Here is a 22,520-nt window from a genome sequence, read left to right as displayed (position 1 = left end):
AAGCATGACTAGCATTGTATTCATATGCTACCAAGTCATTTCTATAGCGACGGACAAAATAGAACACTCAAACAGAAGAAAAATGTGGGAGGCAAATTTCAAATTTGAGCCTGTCAAATTTTATTTCCCGCATGACTTTTTGACTACTGCCATGCCCCCGGGGGAGAGCTTCTTACAATTCCTGGTACATGCCATTTTCCGCTAATCAATGGAGCTTCTTTTAGACAAGGTACTTGCTAAGGCATGTACCTGCGGAACAGATGTTTTTGCGGTCTGGCAGACAGCCATTTTGTCCAGCAGACAATTCTCTTTTTCAATGGGGATAATATCATTCTTTTCATTTCCAGGTGCGTGTTTTGGGTACATATTGGTCGTAGATAAGGTGTTTTTGTTCCTTTTTGACGAAATAAGAAAATTTTACCAAAACAAAAAAGCGGCCAAGAAACAAGAAGATAAGGGGTAAAAATTCCAATTTGAACTGAGAATAAAAAAAGTAATAAGAACCAACTTGGAACGAAAAAAATGCTTAGGTCGATCTATCAAAATTTGCGCTGGAGTTGTCCTTTTTTATGCTTTCCAAAAATGAAGAATTAACGAATGAAAGTCATTGATTACAATCTTTGTTAAATTTGATTGCCAAGAAAATGAACTGACACGTTTATGGACCCCTTTTTTGGCTCATGATTTATTTACAATCATGTCGATTCGCCTTCAAAGCGTACAAATAAGCATCAGTCGGTTTTTATAAATATGTGCTCATAAAACAGCGAAACGTCACGAGGGTTTATTAGCGGCCAGCTTACGAAATCAACTCTCCCGTGTCAATCAAAATCGGCTGTCACAGTTCATGCGAAAAAAGGGTCTTTTTTGACCTATCGCCGGCGATTTTAGCCTTTTCTTGAAGTAAAAAAGCCCTTTTTTGAATGAAATTTTAGTAAAATAATGCTAGTAAGAGTGCTATTGTAGGGGTTTACCCTTTGAGCTTTCTATTTGCTTATTAAAATAAGGGTGTCACTTTGATAAAATAAATTTTGAGAAAATCTTTGTAGAAACTTAAAATTATAAATACTAGAGTAAGGAATCATCTTTGAGCTTTTCAGCTGTTAAAAAGATAAGGGTGTCACAATGATAATAATAATTTTCAGAAAATCTTTGGGGAAACCTGAACTAATAAATATTAATTCCATCTTAGTATTTAAACTTGCTGACTTGTCGAAAAAAAAACTTAATCCTCAACAAATTGTGGAGAGTTGATATTTTTATTTGACGCTATACCGCGTCCTCCAAATAAACCCAATCGAAAATAAGAAGTTTTAAACTTTGGCAAAAAAAACTGACGTCAGAAAAATGAACTTAGGTTTTTTTTCTGCCCGAATAAAAGCTTGGTCACGGGAGGAGTTAGCTCAGAAGGAGACGGATTTGGAAGGTTTTTGAATCTTCGAGTGGATCAAGAGGCTTTTGATGCTCTACTTTTCGAGTAGAGAAGAAGAGGGGGTTTTAAAGAAGCTAAGCGGGAATTAATTGTCCCTCGGTTTCAAGAGGCGAAAAGAGTTTATCACGTGACCAACAACTTTATAATTTTTATTGCATAACTAGTCGGCGATGTTAATTTTATCATGAAATTTTGAAGAAAAAGAAACAAATTTTTCATTGAAAATCTTCGAAGCATTAAACAGCTTATCCGTTCATCCCTTTCTTTTCTGATCAAACGGAAGCCCAGCTATTTTACGCTTTCGGCGTGAGTAAATTTAATCAATTTGCGGATTTCCGTCAAAATACGCCGATCGATCGGATAATTCGTCTCAACAGAAAATCCCGAAAGCGCGCAAAAACGACTTTTCAAATTGCGCGCGTCGCACAGCGCCACCTACTATTCGTAATAAAAAGAAGAGGCCGCTTGTGGGAAATTCAGGAGGCGTTTCAAGGGACTATTTTGAATACAATACGAAGCGGAAAAGATGCTTTCACGCGACGGTTTAGGAAATACACAAATTGCCGGATTCTAGTTTTCTGTTATTTAATTTTTAGCGTGCATTTTCTTTGAATTTGAAACCTTCGATGCATTCAATATTTTTGAACGGCCTTAAACCCGACAACTCTCAAACATATTTTTTAAACAAAACCTTAATTTTAAAGGCCGAAATCTTTAAATTCTTTAAATTCGCGGTATAATCATGTCGCGATGAAATTCTCAAAACCGCGTATCTCGCCCGGAGATAAATAAACTATTAATTCGCAGCGAATTAAGAGCCTCTTTATCTAAACATATTCGTCTGGATGCTTTTTAAAGCGTCACTTGGTTGTCTACCCGCCAAAAGCAGCTTTTTAAAGGCTTTTACTGTATAATAATATTGATCAAACATATTTTCAAATTTAACCCGTTAACAGGGGCGTGCAGGTTTGACCTGCACGCGTGGAAACGGGTAGCCAATCACAACCTCGGATCCTTGATTTCACTCAATCATCGACAGGCAAAAGCGTAGGCGAAATCGACCACCCTGTTAACGGGTTAAGAACCTTATATGAGCATCGAAAATGCTACAAAACTGCTCTCATTTGGCAAAAAGCAATGATGATTTTCGCCAACTTTTAATTGAATCGGGGGCTATTGAGTCTATTTCTTCATCAAATGGAAAAGACACCTGCTTCTTGCTTCTCCGTAAGTAACTTTTTTATCGCCAGTCTCTTACTTTCCCCTAAGGGCTGAAGGGACCCTACGACGGAGCCCTGTCAAGTGCTGCTGTTGTGACTTTTGTCTAGTACCAAAACACTAATTGGCGATTCCAATCAGGCCATATTTCTTCTTTTTTTTTCGTTGCTCGGATTGAACAGGAGGCTAATTTTTGTCTTGAGCAACTTTTGTTGACTCGTCTGAAAAAATGTCTAGGTACTAGAATAAGCGATTACGTCAAAAAGTATACCGCCCAGGTTGTTTTTCTTAGACTTTGTGTCGTGAGTTTTAGACCCTATCTATTTTCCCGGTGTCTTTTTGAGAAATTCAAACAGAAAAATAAACGCTTTGGAGATCGAGACAAAAAGCCTTCATCAAATTTCAATTTGGAAAATTGAAATCTGTTGCTTGAAGATTTAAATTGGTCCAAAAACATATTTTCGAGCTTTTCTTTTTCGAGCTTCGATGCTGCTGCTTCTTATTTATCCAGAGTGGCAAATGCCGCATTGTTTTGATCAAAATTGGCGATTGCTTTGTCCGCGCTCGGAGCTCGTGACCGAAGCTGGGACAGCTGATCTCCCGGATCTTACTCGCTCAGCCTGACTTTTTCGTTTTGCGAATTTCCAACTGACCTTCTTCAATCATGCGCGCTTTCCCGTGACTCTGACTTGCGGAAAATCGGGGCAGCTGAAGAAGAACTTCTTGAAAAGGCCGATTTCAGTAATCATGAGTGTTTGTCAAACAAAAATTATGGACAGGTCGAAATCAAGAAAGAATGAATTTTTTTTTTGGAATAATCAGGAAAACATGTTTTCCAAATTTTGAAAATCAAGAAGGCCAAAAATCGTTTTTCCTTGAGTCCAGACAGATCATCAAAACAACGATGCTTGAAGCCCAACATTCTTATTTCGTTATTTTCGGGATTGCAAACAAAAAGGAGAACGAGGCCACTTTCTCAGCTGTCTGGCGGATAGACTTCGGTCTCAAAACTCGAGCTTTCTTTATTTCCATCTTGAAGACTCAAATTCCTTTGGGGAAAGATTAAGTAGTGGAAATATGACGCAAACAAGCTACTTTCCTACTACTTTGTCGCATTGATCGGAATCCTCGCGTCAAGAAGTTTTAGACGGGTCGGACTAGTAGCTCGCGCCATTGATTTTTTCGTATTATCAACTATAATCTGGAAAATTATATATTAGAACGCGTCAATCTTGTTCATATTATATGCTGAGACGGACTTAGTGGCGGCGCTGATGTCAAAGAAGTCTGTTCGATTTTGAGTACATGAAATCATTTAAAATTTATTTTGAATGCTTGTCGACTTTCTTGTCTTTTTATTTCTTGAGTGAAGTACTGTCTGATCCAAATTTTTTTTGGACTTTGAAGATTTTGGCCTGCATCTGGACTTAATCCTTTGAATCCAGAATCGATTGATTGTAAAACGCCCTTTTGCAATTTGGGAATTTCTAGCTATCGATTTGCAACTGACTCTATGTTTTCCATCTCAAAAATATGAACGGTATTTTAAAAAATGTCGTTATTTTTTGCAATATCTGTCGACAAAGCTAAGCTTGATTAATCTCCGTCTAAACGAGCAGCTGAGCTGATTTATGGTGCTCATAACTGGCGAACTCGTACTTACGTTTCTGTTTTTCGTTATTCAATAAATAAACTTCTGCATGATGCTCAGAACCAAAGGTCATAATAAGTATTAATATGTTCATACAAGGATCCTTATCTGTAAAAATATATATACATTTATTCTTTGTTAATCCTTTATGATTTCTAAAAATAAAATCCTCGCGATTTCTTAATCCATTATAAGGGTCACTAAATAAGAAATCGATTAATACTTCATTAAAAATCTTCAAAAGAAAAGCATCATCAAAAAAATCTGGAGCAGAGGAAACAGAAATGAGAAATGATGAACCGAGCACGTACCCGCGTCGTCAAAAAAAACTAACATAGATCGTAAAACTTGGTCGAAGCCACCCATCCAGCGATCTGACTTCTCATTCAACGAAGCCCTTCTTTGAAAAGAATCGCATTGAGATAAATACTCGGATAGAAAGGAGCAAAACGCCTTTCAAGAGCCAAAATGGTGGAGGGAGATCCGCCCACTGGAAGAGATGATTCACGTAAGAGTCTTTTTATTTGAGAAAATTCAACTCTGTAGCAACTAGCAAGTCATTATTAATCGTATGATCGACATAAAGGCTACCAAATCGGTTTTTTGGAAAATTAATTTTTCTGTCAAATTTTTGATTATTTTGCAAAAAGTCTAACTTATCACTGATAAGTTATCAGCTCACGGAAGCGAATCAGCACCCTAATCTCACATTTACGATTTTCGTCCGCCCGACTAAAAAACAAATCATAAATTGTTAAGATTCAAGTCAGCGGGAGTGGCGGAATAGTCTCCGGGGTAACTGGTCGTAGTCGAAAGTAGTAGTCTAAAATGCACTTTTTTAGTCTTCAACAGTTCCCAAGTGGTGAGACGCAAGCCACAGACCCCGAAAACGAATGATGCTGTCGTCTTCAATATCCAAAAAGAGTCGGTTCAATATCAAGCCGGATACCAAGCTACTTCTAGACGAAAAAGCGCCGCCGGAAGTGATGAAATCATACACGTGGATGGCAAGACAAGCGCGCAGCTAACTCCCGAACGACGAAAAATACGGCGGAGCTCGAGTGGAAGCTCGGAGATTTATCACTTGCGAAGGACGCCCTCGGTCTCTTCAGGTACTTTTTACTGCGATGAATTGTGAATTCAGCATAATTTTGATTTGAGAACGACAGTTTTAGTTCTTTTTATATGCTTTTTTTTCAGATAGAAAGATCAAAAAACTTAAGTGTAAGTTAAAAAAAATTAATTCTTATATTTTGAGAATTCCTTAAAATATGAGTCATCTTCTTATGGATGTTTAAAGTAGAAAGAAGTTTTTTAGACTAAGTAGAAACCTGAGTAGCTTGACAGTTCTTTTGACTATTCAAAAAATAATTGATTTTTAGTGGCCTCCATCTCTGAAGATGTCCCCCGCGTCTCGTGGAATCGAGTCCTTACTTCGATCCGCCACGGGCAATCCCTTAGCATCAGTGCTGTCACTGACAAGATCGTTGATCACGATGTAACAGCCTTTTGGCACGTTGAAATTGCAACGAACATGGCGAAATATCAACGATGGAAAGGAATGGAGGTCGAATTTTTAATAGTTGAATAGGTAGTAGCGCTATACGTATTTGTTAATAACTTCCCTTGAAACGACTCTGACCTTCAAAAAGGTGAGATCATAGTACCAACGGGCCACAAACGCGGACAGACGACAATTTCGCTAGGATTCACAAACTCATAAATAACGATAAACCCAGACGAACCAGCATAATCACGCATGATTCTTTATCATTTATGATTTTTATAGTTGAGCTAGTTAAATTTCACTTGTTTGATGTTTGTGAATCCTGCTGGTCAGATTGAAGACATCATCGACGATTTTACTTCTTCCTTGAGCATCAATCACAAACGAAGCAAAGTTGAGTGCGAAGAAATTGACCAAATAATATTAGGCCCGGATCCAGAATCAATTAAAAGAATAACATTGTCCCTAAAATCTTGAAAATCCGGTTGAGTCTTCCATGATGTCAACGGCGGCAAAATCCGCCGAGAAGGTGCTCGTTGCTTCATTTCCATTTTGGACGAGCGCAAACAATCAAAATCAACGAAGAATATCTCGACCGATGGAATCGACATGTCTGCTGAGCTTGAGAAGTTGAAACAACAGCTCAAGGCTTCAGAAGAACTCAATGCCAAAATTCAATTTGATCTGGACGCGGCCAAGGGCGCTTTTGACGATCTTCAAAAGGACGTTGACACGCAAAGTGCTCAAATCAACCGCTTGAAGACCGAAAAAGCCGACTTGGAGAACCACAACGCCATTCACGATGCTAAACTTGCCAATGCCAATAAAGAACTGGCGGACCTTGAAGCTGTCATCGCTCAATTGAAAGACGAGTTGGCCACAAAGGACTTGAAAATCACCAATCTTCAATGGGAAAACGACATTATTCTCAAAACACCACTCGATGCTAAGACCGTCAAAAGCAAGAACGAACAAGATGAACCTACGGAAGACATTTACGGACTCAAAATGAGCGTCATCGAAAAACAAGAAGAAATCGACGAGCTAAATGCTCTCCTCGCTGATCTTCGAAAACAACTAGCCGACTCGAACGCAGAAAACGACAAGCTAAAATCCGAAAATATAGAAAAAGACAAAGCTCTGGACATCGTCATGTTCAACATGGACTCCCTTACTACGAAGGTACGAGAAAGAGGCCAGGAGATTGATGATCTCAAGGCGCTACTTGATGGAATGAAGTATGACATGGACAAAATGAAAAATGAACTTGACGATGCAAAAGCTGAAAATCTCCAACTCAGGTTAGTATTTGCATTTTTTAAAAGCAAAGAAGCTTTTTGATTGGCTAAATTATTGATTTTTGATTTGACCAAATGTTATGATTTTTTTAGATCCGAAAATGATGATCTTGCAAGTCAACTCAAGCTCAAAAACGACGAAATTCAGAAGCTTCAAGGAAAGGGTTTTAAAAATTCAACGCATTTACGCAAAAAATTCACAAATTCCATGAAAAACATCTCATTCACGATTTAACTTCTTCTCAATTCATAAGTTATGATTCATAACTTTTTTCTCATAACTAAACCTCTCAAGACGACTTAACGACCAACTTGGCCAATGCGTCACTAGCAAGCGCGAATCTCGACGAGGACTTGAAGACTGCAAGGGATACTATTGCCGCACAGGAAGATGAGTTGAAGGAAAAAATGGAAATTATCAATTCCAAGATTGCTGAAAATGATGCGTTAAAGAACGAAAATGCAACACTCAAGCAACAGCAACAGCTCCTCAATCAAAAACTAAACGATCAAGCCGCCCAGCTCAAGTTTTTTCACGATGGAAAAGATAAAGCAATCGAACTTATCGCCCAGAAAAACACCGAAATCGACAGACTCAAAGCCAAAATATCCCTGCTCGAGCAAAAGATCAAGGATAAAGATGGACTTTTGAACAATAAAAATGAAGAGATCGCCAGTTTGAAATATGCCCAGAACAAATTGAAGAACCTTTATGGTGAGTTGAAGGAGCAAAATAGCAACTTGGACTCAGCCTTTATCATAATTGCTGCGAATTTTGAAGTTTTGAAGATCATTTCTTCCGCCCAGAAAACAAAAATTGTCAAACAAGATGAAGAGATCTCTTCACTTAGGAACATGGATGTAAATTTTTTTTTTTTTCGTAAAAAAATGATAATTTTTGAAATTTCTGGCAAATATGAGCTCTTTGAACATCCATGAATAGAACTAAATTATCCGCAACAAACGCAAAATTCAACGAAGTCAGCAAATCCAAGAAGATTCTCGAACAAGAGTATCACATTCTTCAAGAAAACCTCCTCCGCGACACCCAGAAAATCAACGATCTTGAAGACCAAGTTTCCTCCCTCAATGCAAACCTTACGAGTCTAAGCAAAGCGAAAGGCATGGTGGACGATTCCCTCGCTAAATCAGTTGCTGAAAATGCTGCCTTGACTTCTTTGAAGGATGATCTTGAGCATAAGCTCAATGAAATGACAGTCGCCTTTGAAGTTAAAAAAGAGCAAGCGGAGAAATTGGAAAGGGATAATGGCAATCTCAAAAACGCCAATGTCTTCATCGAGGCCAATTTCAAGCTTGTCTTAACTCTTGTCAATGCTCTCCGAACAACAGTTGATGATCTTCAAAATGAAATCAAGAACAAAGACTCCATCATCGACCAGCTTGAAACGGAGAAGAAAAATCTCAACGATGCAAATTTGGTTTTAACGGCAAACATCGAAAAACTGACGGAAGAGACTGAAAACTTAAAATCGACAGTTGAATCGGACAAAATCAAAAAGCAAGAAATGGCAGATCAAATCGCAGCGCTTGATAAGGAATTAAAAAATCTCGTCGTTGATAACGCGAACCTCAAGAACTCGCTGAAACAATCTGAAGCCGAAAAGGCTGTTCTTGCAAAAGAAAAGGCAGAAGCCGATCTGGCTCTAGAAAACTTTGAAAACCTGAGCAAAGTTATAGAAGCAAATGTGAATCTACTTGTCGGTCATGTTTCTACCTTTCTCAAGCAAATTTCTGATCTCAAGGGAGAAAAAGCACAGCTGGAGTCGGACTACGCATCTCTTGAGAAAGAAAAGAAAATCTTGGACCAAGAATACACAATTCTTCAGAAACAGGTTGATTTTGACACCGTGACGATTGCCACTCTTGAATCTGAAGCCGTCGAACGCAATTCAATAATCCAAGAAATGGCTGGTGAAATCACTCGACTTGGATCCGACTTGAAGAAGACGCAACGAGAACGAGATCTATTTGAAAACGAAAAAATCGCCCTTGAACACAAGTTTGATGCTCTTACTGTGAGTTTTGAAGCTGTTAATGCCAAATGTGAACAACAAGAAGAACTGATCAAGAATATGGACGATGCGAACATCATCATGGAGGCGAATTTGAGGATTCTCGAATCAGCTGTAAAATCGCTTCTTGACGAAAACACAACTTTAAAGAATGATAATGTTAATCTTCAGAAGAATCTAAGCGACTTGACAACGTCCTACAAAATGCTTCAGGCAGAAAACGATGAACTTCACGCTACAAACTCTGATTTGCATCAAAAGATTCTCGATTTATCAAACGCGAATAAGATCATTGAAGCGAATTTCAAAATTCTCGCCAGTGCTGTTCAAGCCCTACGCGATTATAATGACGCTCTCAAAACAGCGAAAGCTGATCTTGAGAAACAACTGGAAGACCGAAACAACGCGCAGATTATCATCGACGCCAATTTCAGTCTTTTAGTCGATGCTGTCAATTCTCTTTATGATGAAAATAACGCACTGAAGATCGAAAAAGCAGACCTTGAAAGTCAATTTGAGGATTTTTCAAAAGCCAATGCTGTTATCGAAGCCAATTTCAAGATCTTGGCTAGTGTGGTGAAATCGTTGAGGCAAGAAAAACTCGATCTTCAGCAAAACTATTCATCTCTTGAAAAAGAGAAGAAGATATTGGATCAAGAACATGAGATTCTCCAGCACCAGGTCGAGTTGGACACCGCGAAAATTGCTTCACTCGAATCTGAAGCTGTCAAACTCAACTCCACTATTCAAGAGAAAATTGATGAAAACACTCGACTTGCATCAGAGTTAGCAGAAACCGAAAAAGAACGAGATCAGTTGAAAAAAGAAAAATCAGCTCTCGAACACGATTACGACGCCCTTACTGTCAGTTTTGAAGCTGTGAACATCAAATGTCAAGAGCAAGAAGGATCAATCAAAAATTTGCACGACGCGACAATCATTCTAGAGTCGAACTTCAACCAGATCATGAAGCTGGCACTTACTCTGAAGGAAGAAAAAGAAGCGCTTGAAATTAAAAACGCTTATTTGAAGAACCAACTTCAAGCATTTATGAATGCGAACTCGATTATTGAAGCAAATTTCAAGACCCTTGAATCTGCTGTGAAATCTCTTCTCGATGAAAATGCTGCTCTGAGGACTGAAAAAGCAAAGCTTGAGGCGGAGAACGACGACTTGAAAGCTGCTAACTCTGATTTGGAACAGACTATCAACGATTTGACCAATTCGAATATAATTGTTGAGGCTAATTTCAAGCTCCTAGCAACTGCTGTTCAGACTCTCAGGGATGAAAATGAAGCTCTGAAAGCTGACAAAGCCGATCTTGAGAAGAAGGTTCAGAAATTCATCGATGCGAAGGTCATCATCGAAGCCAATTTCAACCTCCTGGTCGATGCTGTCAAAGCATTGAGAGCCGAAAACGATGATCTGAAGGTCACAAAAACAAATCTGGAAAAACAGATCGAAGATTTTTCGAATGCTAAGATTGTCATCGAGGCAAACTTTAAGATTTTGGTTGACGCTGTCAAATCTCTGAGGACAGAAAACGATAGCTTGAAAGCCGACAAAGCGAACCTCGAAAAACAAATTGATGACTTCTTGAAGGCAAAAATTGTCATCGAAGCCAATTTTGAGCTTCTCGTCGACGCTGTCAAATCTCTCAGGGATGAAATTGCAACCCTCAAGGCCGACAAAGCTGATTTGGAAAAGAAGCTTCAAGACTATATCAACGCCAAAATTGTAATCGAGGCCAACTTCAAGATCTTAGTCGACGCTGTCAAATCTCTAAGGATTGAAAATGGTGATCTGAAAACGATCAAATCTGATTTGGAGAACAAGCTCGAAGATCTCCAGAACGCAAATACTGTGGTCGACGGAAATTCCAAGCTCCTAGCTGATCTTGTCCAGTCACTTAGGGATGACAACCAAACTTTGAAAGATGAAAAATCAGCTCTTCAGAAATCGCTTCAAACGCTTCAAGATAATTACGATAATCTTGCTGAGGCGAAGAGAAAAGCAGATGAGCTTCTCGAAAACAAGGACTATGCTAGAATTGTCATCGAAGCAAATTTCAACCTTCTGGTCGACGCTGTAAGAGTTCTGCAAGATCGAATCAGCTCTCTTGAGTCTGACAAGTTAGCGCTTGAAGAGCAAAAGAAAATATCTGATGCGCTCATCGTCGACCTTGTTAATTCTAACACCATCATAGAGGCAAATTTCTTGATGTTGAAAGATGAAGTTGATTCTCAAAATAAGAAGATAGCTGTTCAACAAGATCAAATTACAAATCTGACAGAAGAACGCGACGCCGCTCAAAAACTTAACGTTAATCTTCTTGATGCAAACAAAGTTCTCGCTGCGAACTTCAAGATTCTCGAAGCCAAGGTTTTTGACTTGAATACACAAATTTCATCTCTAACAACTTCCATTGATGATAAGAACAGCATTATCACCAATCATGAGCTAACCATTTCATCCCTCAAAAATAACATTGGCACACTGGAGAAAGAACTTGGAAAGGCACAGCAACTCAATGAGAACTTTGTCGGTGGCAACATTATTTTCGAAGCGAACTTCAAGATTATCCAAGATCAAGTGGATTCCCTGAAGCAGAAAATTTCGGACCTCACAAATGAGAGAGATGCTGCTCAGAAACTGAACGCGAACCTGGTCGATGGAAACACAATTCTCCAGGCAAATTTCAGTTTGCTCAAAAGCAATGTTGGTGCCCTAAATCAGCAAGTTGACGACCTCGGTGTTCAACGAGATGATCTAACTACGGAAAGAGACGATGCTCACAATCTGATCAGCAGACTTTCTGATGCCAACATCATCTTGATGGCAAATTTTGATCTGTTAAAAGACCAAGTGGATTCCCTGTCTGATGAAAAACGAAAAGCTGATGCTCTCATCCAGAGCTATGAAAATGCAAACATCGTCATCAAGGCTAACTTCGAAACGCTTCAGAAACTCGCTCTTACCATGAATGACAAGATCAAGGATCAAGATTCAACGATCATTCGCCTCAAGGATGATGTGAAAGATCTTCAGGAAGAAAATGAGAAGCAAAGACTTCTCATCGAAGACTACGAATGGGAAAAATCGATCGTTGTGGTGACTCCACTCGATACCTCTGTCGAAAGTGGTCGCATGGATAAGAAGAAAAAGAAGGGTCTGTTTGACGGAAGCGACGACATCTACGATCTAAAGGCGAAGGTTATCGAAAAGCAATTGGATATTCTTGCGCTTACTTCTGAGAAAAATGATCTTCAAGCTAAATTTGACGATTATAAGAAGCGAAAAGAAGCGCGAATCGACGACCTGAAAGCGATGAAAAAGGACCTTGAAGCAAAACTTGAGAAATCTGAAAACAATAACGATCAACTACAAGGCGAAAATCAAAAGCTTCAGAAAGACCTTGAAGACAACAAGCTTCGATTGGCGACCATGAATGACATGACCAAGATTCTCGAAGCAAATTTGAAGAAGATCAAGAATCATGTTACGGATTTAACTGAAGAGCTTGTTGATGTCAAGGCGTCAAAAGCAAAGCTTCAGGGCGATTTTGATGGTCTTACAGAGTCGAAAAAGATCTTGGATCAAGAACATGCGAAGCTGAAGATTGAGAAGGATCTACTTGATAAAAAGTACAGTGATCTTTCTGAAGCAAAAAGAATCGCCGATGAACTTATTAAAAACTACGAAAACGCAAAAACAATTATTAACGGTAATTTGACGTTCATCAGTGAATCTGTCAAAACTCTCCAAAGTCAGATCAGTTCTCTTGAGTCTGAAAAGACAGATCTTCAGAGCAGACTTACTGCAACGGAAGAAGCGAAAACGAAAATTGAGGAGCAGAAGAAAATTGCTGATCAATTGATTACTGATCTACAAAACTCGAACGTCATAATTGCCCAAACTTTCAAGTCGTTGAATGATCAAATTGATACGTTGAATCTCGAAATCGCCAGTCTTACAACTGAGAAGAAAAACGCTGAGAAACTCAATAGGAATCCTTTTGATGCAAGTATCATTCTAGCAGCCAACTTCAAAACGGTCAAAAGTCAGGTGGATTCCTTGAATGAACGAATTTCGGATCTTCAAGATCAAGTTACTGCTAAGGATCTTCAAATCACCAACCTAATAAATGAAAGAGACGCGGCCAAAGAACTGATATCTAACTTCGAAAACTCAAACATCATTCTGACAGAGAATTTCGAGAAGGTCAAAGATCAAGTCGATTTCCTAAATCAGCGAATTTCGGATCTGCATGATCAAGTGACTGCTAAAGACCTTCGTATCAGCAGTCTTACGGAGGAAAGAGACGCAGCAAAAAATCTGAACTCAGACCTTGAAAACTCTAACATCATCATTGCTGAAAATTTCAAAATTGTCGAGGATAAAGTTGAGTCCTTGAATCAAGAAATATCCGATCTACAAGATCAAGTAGCTGCTAAAGACGGTCAAATTACCAACCTCAAGGATGAACGGGATTTGGCGAACGGTCTTGTTTCCGATCTCGCAAAATCTAACGTCATCGTTGCTGAAAACTTGGGAATAGTCAAAGACCGCGTCGATTTGCTGAACAATCAGATATCTGATTTGAATGATGACGTAGCATTTAAGGAACTCCAAATCACGAATCTAACGAAAGAAAGGGACGATGCGAAAGATTTGAATGAGGAATTTCAGAATTCTAATGTTATTCTGGCAGCAAACTTCGCGATTGTAAAAGACCAGGTTGCTTCCTTGAATCTTCAGATTGCTGATCTTACTTCTGAGAAGAATGGAGCTCAAAAGCTAAATGAGAATCTACGGGATTCTAACACAATTTTATTGGCGAATTTCAAAAAAGTCGATGATCAAGTGGACTCTCTTAGCCGAAACATCGACGCTCTTACTGCTGAGAGGGACGAAGCTAAGAACCTCAATAAGGATCTCTTTGATGCTACAGTTATTCTGGAAGCTGACTTCAGTTTAGTCAACAACCATGTTCAAGGACTTAATCAAACGATCTCGACGCTTAGATCGGATAAGAAAAATCTTGAGGAAGAACTTGAAAACGCTCAATTGCTATTGGACAACATGACCGATATGAGCATAATTCTTGAAGGCAACCTGATGAAACTTAAACAACAATTCGACGAACTGTCTGTGGCACTCTCTGATGTCAAATCTGAAAAAGCACAACTCGAAGAAGACCACGATTTGCTTAGTCAAAAATATCATGATCTTTCTGACGCTAAAAGAATCGCTGATGAACTTATCCAAGACTACGAAAGTGCAAATACGATCATCAATGGTAATTTCAAATTCATCATCGACGGCGTTAAAGCTATGCGAGATCAGATCGGCACTCTTGAGTCAGAAAAATCAGATCTTCAAATTAAGCTCACGTCATCGGAAAATTCGAGGACAGCTCTGCAGAAGCAGTTTGACGACCTTGAAATCGCGAAAAACGAAGTTGATGAACTAATTGTTGACTTCGTAAACGCGAACATGATTGTCGAAGCGAACTTCTCGACGGTCAAAGATCAGGTTGACTCTCTCCAAAAGACGATAGCTGATCAACAAATGGAAATCGAAAACCTCAGAACTGAACGAGATTCTGCCAAAAAACTCAATCAAAATCTGGAAAAATCGAATTTGATTATAAAATCGAATTTCACGACGATTGAATGCCAGGTGGATTCTCTCAGACAGAAGATAATCGTCCAGGAAGATGAGATTGAACACCTTGCGACTCAGCGGGACGACGCGAAAAATCTCATCAAGGATCTTTCGGATGCAAATGCTATCTTGTCAGCGAATTTTGAGACGGTGAAAGACCAAGTCGATTCACAAAATCAGAAGATTGCCGATCTTACTTCTGAAAGGGATGAGTCTTTGAAACTAAGCGAGGATCTTCTCAGTGCCACGGTGATCCTAAAAGCGAATTTCGGCAAGGTCAAAAACCAAGTTGATTCACTTAATCAACAAGTTGCCACTCTTACTTCAGAAAGAGACAATGCCTTGACGATCAACGAAAGCCTTGTCGGCGCCAATTCTATTTTGGAAGCAAACATTAAGCTTGTCAAAGATCAAGTTGACCTTTTGAATGAACGAATATCCGTTACTTCTTCTGCTCAGAAACTCAATGAAAATCTTGCCGCTGGTACTGTTATCTTGACACAAAATTTCTTCATCGCCAACAAGAAAGTGGCTGTTCTTGAGGAAGATCTTGAGAAGTCCCAACTTCTTCTGGAAAATATGACAGATATGAGCAAGATTCTCGAAGGAAACTTGGAGAAATTGAACAAACATCTTGATGATTTGTCTGAAGAACTTGCTGTTGTCAAGACGGAGAAAGCAAAGCTTGAACAGGAGCACGAAGATTTGAAAGAAGCGAAGAAAGAAGCTGATGACATCATCGTTGACTTTGGAAATGCAAACTTCATTATCGAAGAAAATTTCTCGAAGGTTAAAGACCAGGTGGTTTCTCTCAATAAGAAGATAGCTGAGCAAGAATCGGAAATCGACAAGCTTACAACTGAGCGAGACGATGCTCAAAAACTCAACCAAAATCTTGAAGCCTCGATTTTTGTACTGAAATCGAATTTTTCAATGGTTGATGATCAGGTGGAATCTTTGCAGAAGATGATAATTGACCAAGGAGACGAAATCGACACCCTTACAACTGAACGGGACGATGCTCAAAAACTCAACGAAAATCATCTTGATGCGAACAAAATCCTCGCAGCAAATATAAAAATTCTCGAAGCCAAGGTTCTCCACCAAAAGTCAAAAATTTCATCACTGACCAAAACAAATTCATCGCTAACAGAGATAATTGCTGATAAAGATGCAATTATCCAAAAACATCATCTAACCATTTCATCCCTCGAAAGTAACATTGTCACTTTAACTGAGACGATTACGGAAAAAGACGGCGAAAGCGCAAAGCTGACGGGAGATATTGATGAGGCGAATAAGACAATTGAAAATTTACAAAGTCTTGCGAAGATTGTTGAAGCTAATTTCAAGCAGGTTGCTGGACATGTTTCTGACCTTCTAGACAAAATCTATGGTTTGGAAAAGGAGAAAACTATTTTGGAAAATCATAAAAAGGCTGCTGATAAGCTAATTCTCGATCTTGAGAACTCAAACATCATTCTTACCGCGAATTTCCACATTGTCAAGAATGAAGTGGACGCATTGAATTTGAAAATCACCAGCGTTACTGAAGAAAGAGATGCTGCCAACGAGCTCAATGCAAGTTTGACCGATGCGAACAAAGTCATCAGGGCGAATTTCGATTTGGTCAAAAATGAAGTCGACGATCTCAACAAGACGATCGCCGACCTCACTGCAGAAAGAGATACTGCCAACAAACTCAATGCAAGCTTGACAGATGCGAATGCAGTAACCAAGGCCAATTTCGATTTGGTCACAAAGGAAGTCGACGATCTCAACAAGACGATCACCGTCGTAACTGCCGAAAGAGATGCCGCCAACAGACTCAATGCAAGCTTGACTGATGCGAACACAGTTCTTAGGGCGAATTTCGGTTTAGTCAGAAAGGAAGTTGACGATCTTAACAAGACGATCACCAACCTCACTGCAGAAAAGGATGCTGCCAACAGACTCAATGCAAGCTTGACCGATGCGAACAAAGTCATCAGGGCCAATTTTGATTTGGTCAGAAAGGAAGTCGACGCTCTCAACAAGGCGATCACCGAACTAACTGCAGAAAGGGATGCTGCAAAGAAACTCAATGTCAGCTTGACGGATGCGAACACAACTCTCAAGGCCAATTTCGATTTGATCAAAAAGGAAGTCGACAATCTCAACAGGACGATCATCGAGCTTTCCACAGAAAGGGATGCTGCCATCAAACTCAACGCAAGTTTGACTGATGCAATTTTTGTTCTCAAGGGAAATTTCGAATTGGTCGAAAAGCATGTTGACAGTCTTCGGAAGCAGATCAACACTCTTCGAGGAGAAAATATCGCGCTTCAAGAAGAATTGAAAAAGGCTCATGTTTTATTGGATAATGTTTCAGACATGAGCAAGATTCTTGAAGCAAATCTGAAACAGCTCAAGGATCATCTCGCAAATATGTCGAAAGAACTCGACGAAGTTAAAGTTTCAAAAGCAAAGCTTGAAATGGATCATGAATCGCTGAAGGAATCAAAGAGGATATTGAATGAAGAGAAGATGATCGCCGTCAATCAGGTGAAACTTGATGAAGAAAAATTAAGGACCTGAATGACCAAATCGACATTCTCAACGAAAAAATTGAAATCCTCGAAGAAGAAAAGAATCAGCTTTCTTCTGACCTTCAACAGACAAAGGACGAAAAGGACAGACTGAAGTCGGAGAAAGAAGATCTACAAGACGATTTCGATGCTCTGACTAAAGTTCACGACGTGGTTATGGATGAGAAAGAGATGTTAGAGAATGAATTGAAGAAAATTACGAAGGAAAAGGAGGATGCAGATGTTCTCATTCAAAAATTAACCAACGCCAATGTGATCGTCCATAGCAATTTCAAGCTGATTTCCGAATTTGTTGATGACCTGAGAGAAGAAAATGAGCGGCTCGAAGTTACGAAAATCGAACTTCAGAAGCAGTTGAAGGTAAATGAAACTGCACGACTCGCTCTTGTTAAAGAAAATGACGTAAAACAGAAAAAGATCGACGATCAAATTCAAGAAATAAGCGAGCTTGACGGTAAACTTGATTCGGCCAAATCATCTCTTGATGCTGTTATCCTGGAGAGAGACAACCTTGGAGGACGATTACAAGCTTCAGAAAAGAAGAACGAAAGCCTCAAGCAGAAAAACATCGACCTCGAGAATCAGCTGGAAAGTATCATTGCAGCCAACAATGTAGTTTCTGCAAATTTCGTGACAATTCGAAGCTTTGTTCGAAAGCTTCAAGACGAAAATAATGCCCTTACAAATGACAACAAGCAACTTCAAGCTGATAAAACTGCGCAAGATGCTCAAGTATATAAACTTAACGGTCTTCTGCAAGACATCGAAAAGGCGAATGCAGTGCTGGAGAAAAATCTGAAAGAAATTGGCAACAGAGTCTCGAACCTACAATCCGAGAAGAAGACCCTTGAAACAGAAAAGCGATCGCTAGAATCGGACGTCTCAACACTCAAGCTTCAAAAATCGAAATTGGAAATCGACCTGGAGAACGTGCAAAGCTCACAAATCATTATCACCAAAAATTTTGAATTCATCAAAGAGTCCATTACTAATCTTAACCTCAAAATTACAAAGCAAGAAAATAACATAAATGATTTGACATCCAAAACCTTCAAAAGACATTGGCATCAAGTCGTTGAAAGATCGAATTGCGGAGTTGGAGAAGGAAAGCGGTAAAACCGAACTTAATGCTTTTGAAATGAAGGTGTCGCTCAAGGCGGCGGGAGAGGAAATTGAAGAGCTTAAAAAGCTTATTGATGAACTCAGAGAAGCGAAAGCAAAGGCTGAGAAAGAAATCGAAGAGTTGAAGACAGCTAAGGTGGAGCAAGATGAAGAAGTTCTTGATCTCAAGTGGGAAAATGACATTGTCGTGCAGACGCCATTCAGAGATGCGGAGATGATCGAGTCTTCCATGGCAGAGGATGTTGATATTGAGGATGTGTTCTCACTCAGGCGCGGAATGATGATCTTTTTTTATTAATTGGATATATGAGTTCGTTTATTTGCAGTGGCTTAACGTTTTCGGAACAGCAAAAGTTCCATCATCAGAGCCGAAGTCTTGGAGTTACTTGTAAACCTTCCAAAAACAGACAAACGTACCTTTTGGTGAAAACTGCAGAACTGATCAAGCTCCCAAAAACAATCATCCCTCCAGATAGTGTTCTAGAGAATTTAACCCATTAAAAACTCGAAAATTTGTCAGAGGCTCCTACTCAATTTTACAATGCCTCTGCCTGGTATTACAAAATAAAGATTTTCCTATGCTGTATCTGTTTGTTTAAACTGGGATTTTTCAACGATCGTATGACAAACGAAAACAAGTAGAGGGACTTGAAATTTCGTTGAAAAATCCCAGTTTAAACAAACAGATACAGCATAGGAAAATCTTTATTTTGTAATACCAGGCAGAGGCATTGTAAAATTGAGCAGGAGCCTCTGACAAATTTTTGAGTTTTTAATGGGTTAAATTCTCTAGAACACTATCTGGAGGGATGATTGTTTTTGGGAGCTTGATCAGTTCTGCAGTTTTCACCAAAAGGTACGTTTGTCTGTTTTTGGAAGGTTTACAAGTAACTCCAAGACTTCGGCTCTGATGATGGAACTTTTGCTGTTCCGAAAACGTTAAGCCACTGCAAATAAACGAACTCATTTATCTACGAGATGTCATCATTTATGAATTGGATATATATATATGAAATCTCTTCTAAATTCCTAATCGATGGGGATCGTTTAAAATTATTTTCAAAGAAAGCGATAAATTTAAACTTTTTTAACAATAAAGAATCAAATTTATGGTCTATCTATCTTCGTCAATTTATTCTTCATTCGAATACAGAACATCCATCAAAGAAAGCGAAGAAGAAAACAAAGCTCTTCAAAAAATCATCGACGATCTCAACGATGAAATCCAACGACTCATCGAGGAGCAAGGCAAATCATTGCATAGAATTAAGGCTCTAGAAGACGAAAAGGAAATTTTGAAGCAAATTCAGGCCAGTTTTCGAATTCCGCTAAAAATATTCTTCAAAAATTTTGTTTCAAAAACTCCAAAAAAGCGTGATTTGACAGACGAGCGAGCTGATTTGGAAGCTAAACTCAATGCTTGTACAACCTGTGGGAACGAAAAAGACATAGAAATCAACGAATACAAGAAAAATCTTAATGACTACGAAGATCTTCTGAAACAGGAACGATCAAAATCCGAATCGCTCGAATCAGAAATCGAAAATCTAAACCACGTGATCGAAGAACAAAAACTAAAATACGACCAGCTTTGGGTCCAGTTATCGTTCAAACGGAATCAAGTTCCAATCCTCGAGGAGAAAAATAAGTCCCTTTGGAGCAAAATCAGCCAAAAGGATGAAGAAATCGAAACCCTTGAAAAACTCGCAATCGAGCTGGAAAATCGCTTTCTTGAAATCGCAAGGAAAATAAGCGAGAAAGACGACGAGTTCAAATCGAAAATCGAGAAACTAACAAACGAAAAAGACTCACTAATATCCTCCTTGCTTGATCAAATCACCGACGAGAAGAAAAGCGTCGAAATAATACGATTAACACTCGCTTGGTTTCAAAATTTCCAAAAAAAATTTTGATCACTAATTTCTTCCCTTACATTTTGAAACCAGAAATCAGTTGAAAAAAATCTTCAAATCGAGAGCGTCGAATTTGATCTTGCAAAGTTGCGTCTCCAACTTGAGCAGCTCGAAGAAAAAGAGCGTCTTGGATCTCAAGCGGGAGAAGATCTTAAGAACGAGCTCGACGCTGCCGAGAAGGAGCGAAAGCTGTCGGAGGATATTTTGAACAATGAGGTGACTCCTGCAATTGATGATTTGGAGGCCAGGCAAGCTCTTGCTCGACTTGATATGGATAGGTTGATCTCGAAGGTAAATTTTTCAAAGAAGTTCGCTTTTTATTCCATTTTTAGCTTATGGATAATGAAATGCTTCCAGAAGACTTCACCGACAATCTGTCCATCGATGACCTAAACGATTCCGTCCGAGAAAAACCGGCTGAAAACGAATCCGCCGCGGAAAAGGTCAAACGCAGAATCATCCCTCTTCCATTTTTGATTCGTAAAACCGCAACCGAAATCAAGACCGTAAGCGCCCCTCTCTTTTCCCTCTCCAAATCGATTTCTAGGTTCATGATAAACTTAAGCTCCGAGTTCGAGATGTCGTCACCCGCGAGACTCAAACGTTGTTTTCGACTGTCATCTTTGACACTCCTGATATTTCTGTGAATCTTGAAGAAACCAAGCTTGACTTCCAGCTCGCAAGAACTGGGGATACTTCTCAAGTGTGCGCGGTGAATTGGGAGATCTGGTCGGAGAATCTTGAAAGCGATCAGGACTTGTTTGCGGAGCTTTCTGGTGTTGCCAGGTATATTCTTTGTCTATTGATTTTAAAACATAATCGTGTTGTCAGATTTCGCAAGATGGCTAAGAAGGGTTTATAATTATAAGTCAGATTCATTATTTTGACTTCTTCATAAAATCGCTTTTCCCATTTTCGAAACCAAATTATGGTTTCTCATCGCTTTTTTCAGATTCCAGGAAGGCGACGAATACACATCCGTCAGCGTCGATTTCAAACCCACTTTCCTCTTCTCTCAAGCCGAAGGAGCGAAATACTTCACCTGCCGAATTTCACCAAATACTAACTGTAACGTTCTTACTGATCCAGCAGATGATCCTCCAAACGAGATTCAAATCAGTGTTGATGGATTGGAAACGATGCCGAACGGAAGCGGATATTTGGAATTTTGCTCGCCCGAGATTAATATTTCCCCCAACTCGAAAAAGTAACTTGATTTTGAGAATAATTTTTGGTAATTTTAAGGATCTCCGTCCGAGTCCGCCGGCGAGGAAGTATCGGCCGCGCTAAAGATGCTCTGATCTTCACTCAAGATGGGTCGGCTCAAGAAGGCCGCGATTTCTTTTGCACAAAAGACGTCGCCGGCAAAATCCGCTTCGGTCCAACTGATGTTTACAAAGATCTCAGCCTCAACCTCGGCCCAAGATCGCTAGAAGAGCGAAACTTCTCGATGACGCTTGGAAACGCAGAAAAATCCTCTGTCGATATCATGCGAAACTACGAGACGTCCATTCGAATCCTCCCCGCTCTTCCAACTTTCTCTCGACCAAAATACTCGCAGCTCGCGTCAGTCGATTCAATGTCCACCACCTCTTCTGAAGCCGACTACGCGCTAGAAATTCTCGACGACGACGATTTGGACACTCTGGAACCAATTGATGTCGGTGATTTCATCAAGTTCGACTCGATAAGTGAGGATGATTCAATTTCGTTCGACGAAGAAGTTTTCAATTTTTGGTACGAGTCTGGAATTCTCGAAATTCCCTGCCTAGCGGAAAAGGCGGGAAAATGGTCAATCATCCAAAGGTTTGAAAAGAAAGAGTAATTCAGCTTATCAATCAAATTCTAGCGATACGAACAAGGTCCCCGAAATCGTCACCGAAAAATCCGGCCGTCTTTCAAAAGGCTACAATCTGATTAACATCCGATTATCCGTCCCTCTCGATCGAACAAAATCGATTGGTTTCTTCAAGCTCTTGGCAGAAGTAGAAGGCTCATTCGCGGAAACCCTCATTGTTCTTCGCCCTCTTCCTTGATTTCGAAAATCTGATGCTTTTTGTAAATAAAAATTTTCCTTATTTTATTCTTTAC

At 39.5% G+C, this 22,520-nt stretch overlaps 5 protein-coding genes across 5 annotated transcripts; all 5 read left to right on the top strand.

Annotated features, from left to right (window-relative positions):
- The first annotated feature begins 4,704 nt into the window (after positions 1–4,704).
- LOC145701308 (uncharacterized) lies at positions 4,705–5,892 on the top strand. The gene is made up of 4 exons (XM_081778529.1): positions 4,705–4,809; positions 5,061–5,096; positions 5,144–5,413; positions 5,684–5,892. Exons 1-4 carry the CDS (start codon positions 4,770–4,772, stop codon positions 5,890–5,892), a joined length of 555 nt encoding a protein of 184 aa, XP_081634655.1. The 5' UTR covers positions 4,705–4,769.
- Positions 5,893–6,302: 410 nt separating this feature from the next.
- LOC145701304 (uncharacterized) lies at positions 6,303–7,501 on the top strand. Its single transcript, XM_081778524.1, has 3 exons — positions 6,303–7,109; positions 7,200–7,286; positions 7,402–7,501. Exons 1-3 carry the CDS (start codon positions 6,418–6,420, stop codon positions 7,499–7,501), a joined length of 879 nt encoding a protein of 292 aa, XP_081634650.1. The 5' UTR covers positions 6,303–6,417.
- On the top strand, positions 7,403–17,532 carry LOC145702582 (uncharacterized). Its single transcript, XM_081779813.1, has 2 exons — positions 7,403–7,945; positions 8,038–17,532. The coding sequence occupies exons 1-2, from the start codon at positions 7,515–7,517 to the stop codon at positions 17,381–17,383; spliced, it is 9,777 nt and encodes a 3,258-aa protein (XP_081635939.1). The 5' UTR covers positions 7,403–7,514; the 3' UTR covers positions 17,384–17,532.
- An 869-nt stretch (positions 17,533–18,401) lies between these two features.
- On the top strand, positions 18,402–20,475 carry LOC145702589 (uncharacterized). The gene is made up of 3 exons (XM_081779822.1): positions 18,402–18,786; positions 19,670–19,826; positions 19,890–20,475. The coding sequence occupies exons 1-3, from the start codon at positions 18,533–18,535 to the stop codon at positions 20,427–20,429; spliced, it is 951 nt and encodes a 316-aa protein (XP_081635948.1). The 5' UTR covers positions 18,402–18,532; the 3' UTR covers positions 20,430–20,475.
- Positions 20,475–22,506, top strand: LOC145702584 (uncharacterized). The gene is made up of 6 exons (XM_081779817.1): positions 20,475–20,720; positions 20,762–20,935; positions 20,977–21,215; positions 21,382–21,636; positions 21,675–22,235; positions 22,279–22,506. Exons 1-6 carry the CDS (start codon positions 20,700–20,702, stop codon positions 22,463–22,465), a joined length of 1,437 nt encoding a protein of 478 aa, XP_081635943.1. The 5' UTR covers positions 20,475–20,699; the 3' UTR covers positions 22,466–22,506.
- The last annotated feature ends 14 nt before the right edge of the window (positions 22,507–22,520 follow it).

Source organism: Oikopleura dioica, chromosome PAR, assembly GCF_907165135.1.
Source record: "Oikopleura dioica chromosome PAR, OKI2018_I68_1.0, whole genome shotgun sequence".
Lineage (NCBI taxonomy): Eukaryota > Metazoa > Chordata > Appendicularia > Copelata > Oikopleuridae > Oikopleura > Oikopleura dioica.
Note: the sequence above shows the minus strand (reverse complement) of the source record. Positions and strands in the feature narration are given on the sequence as shown.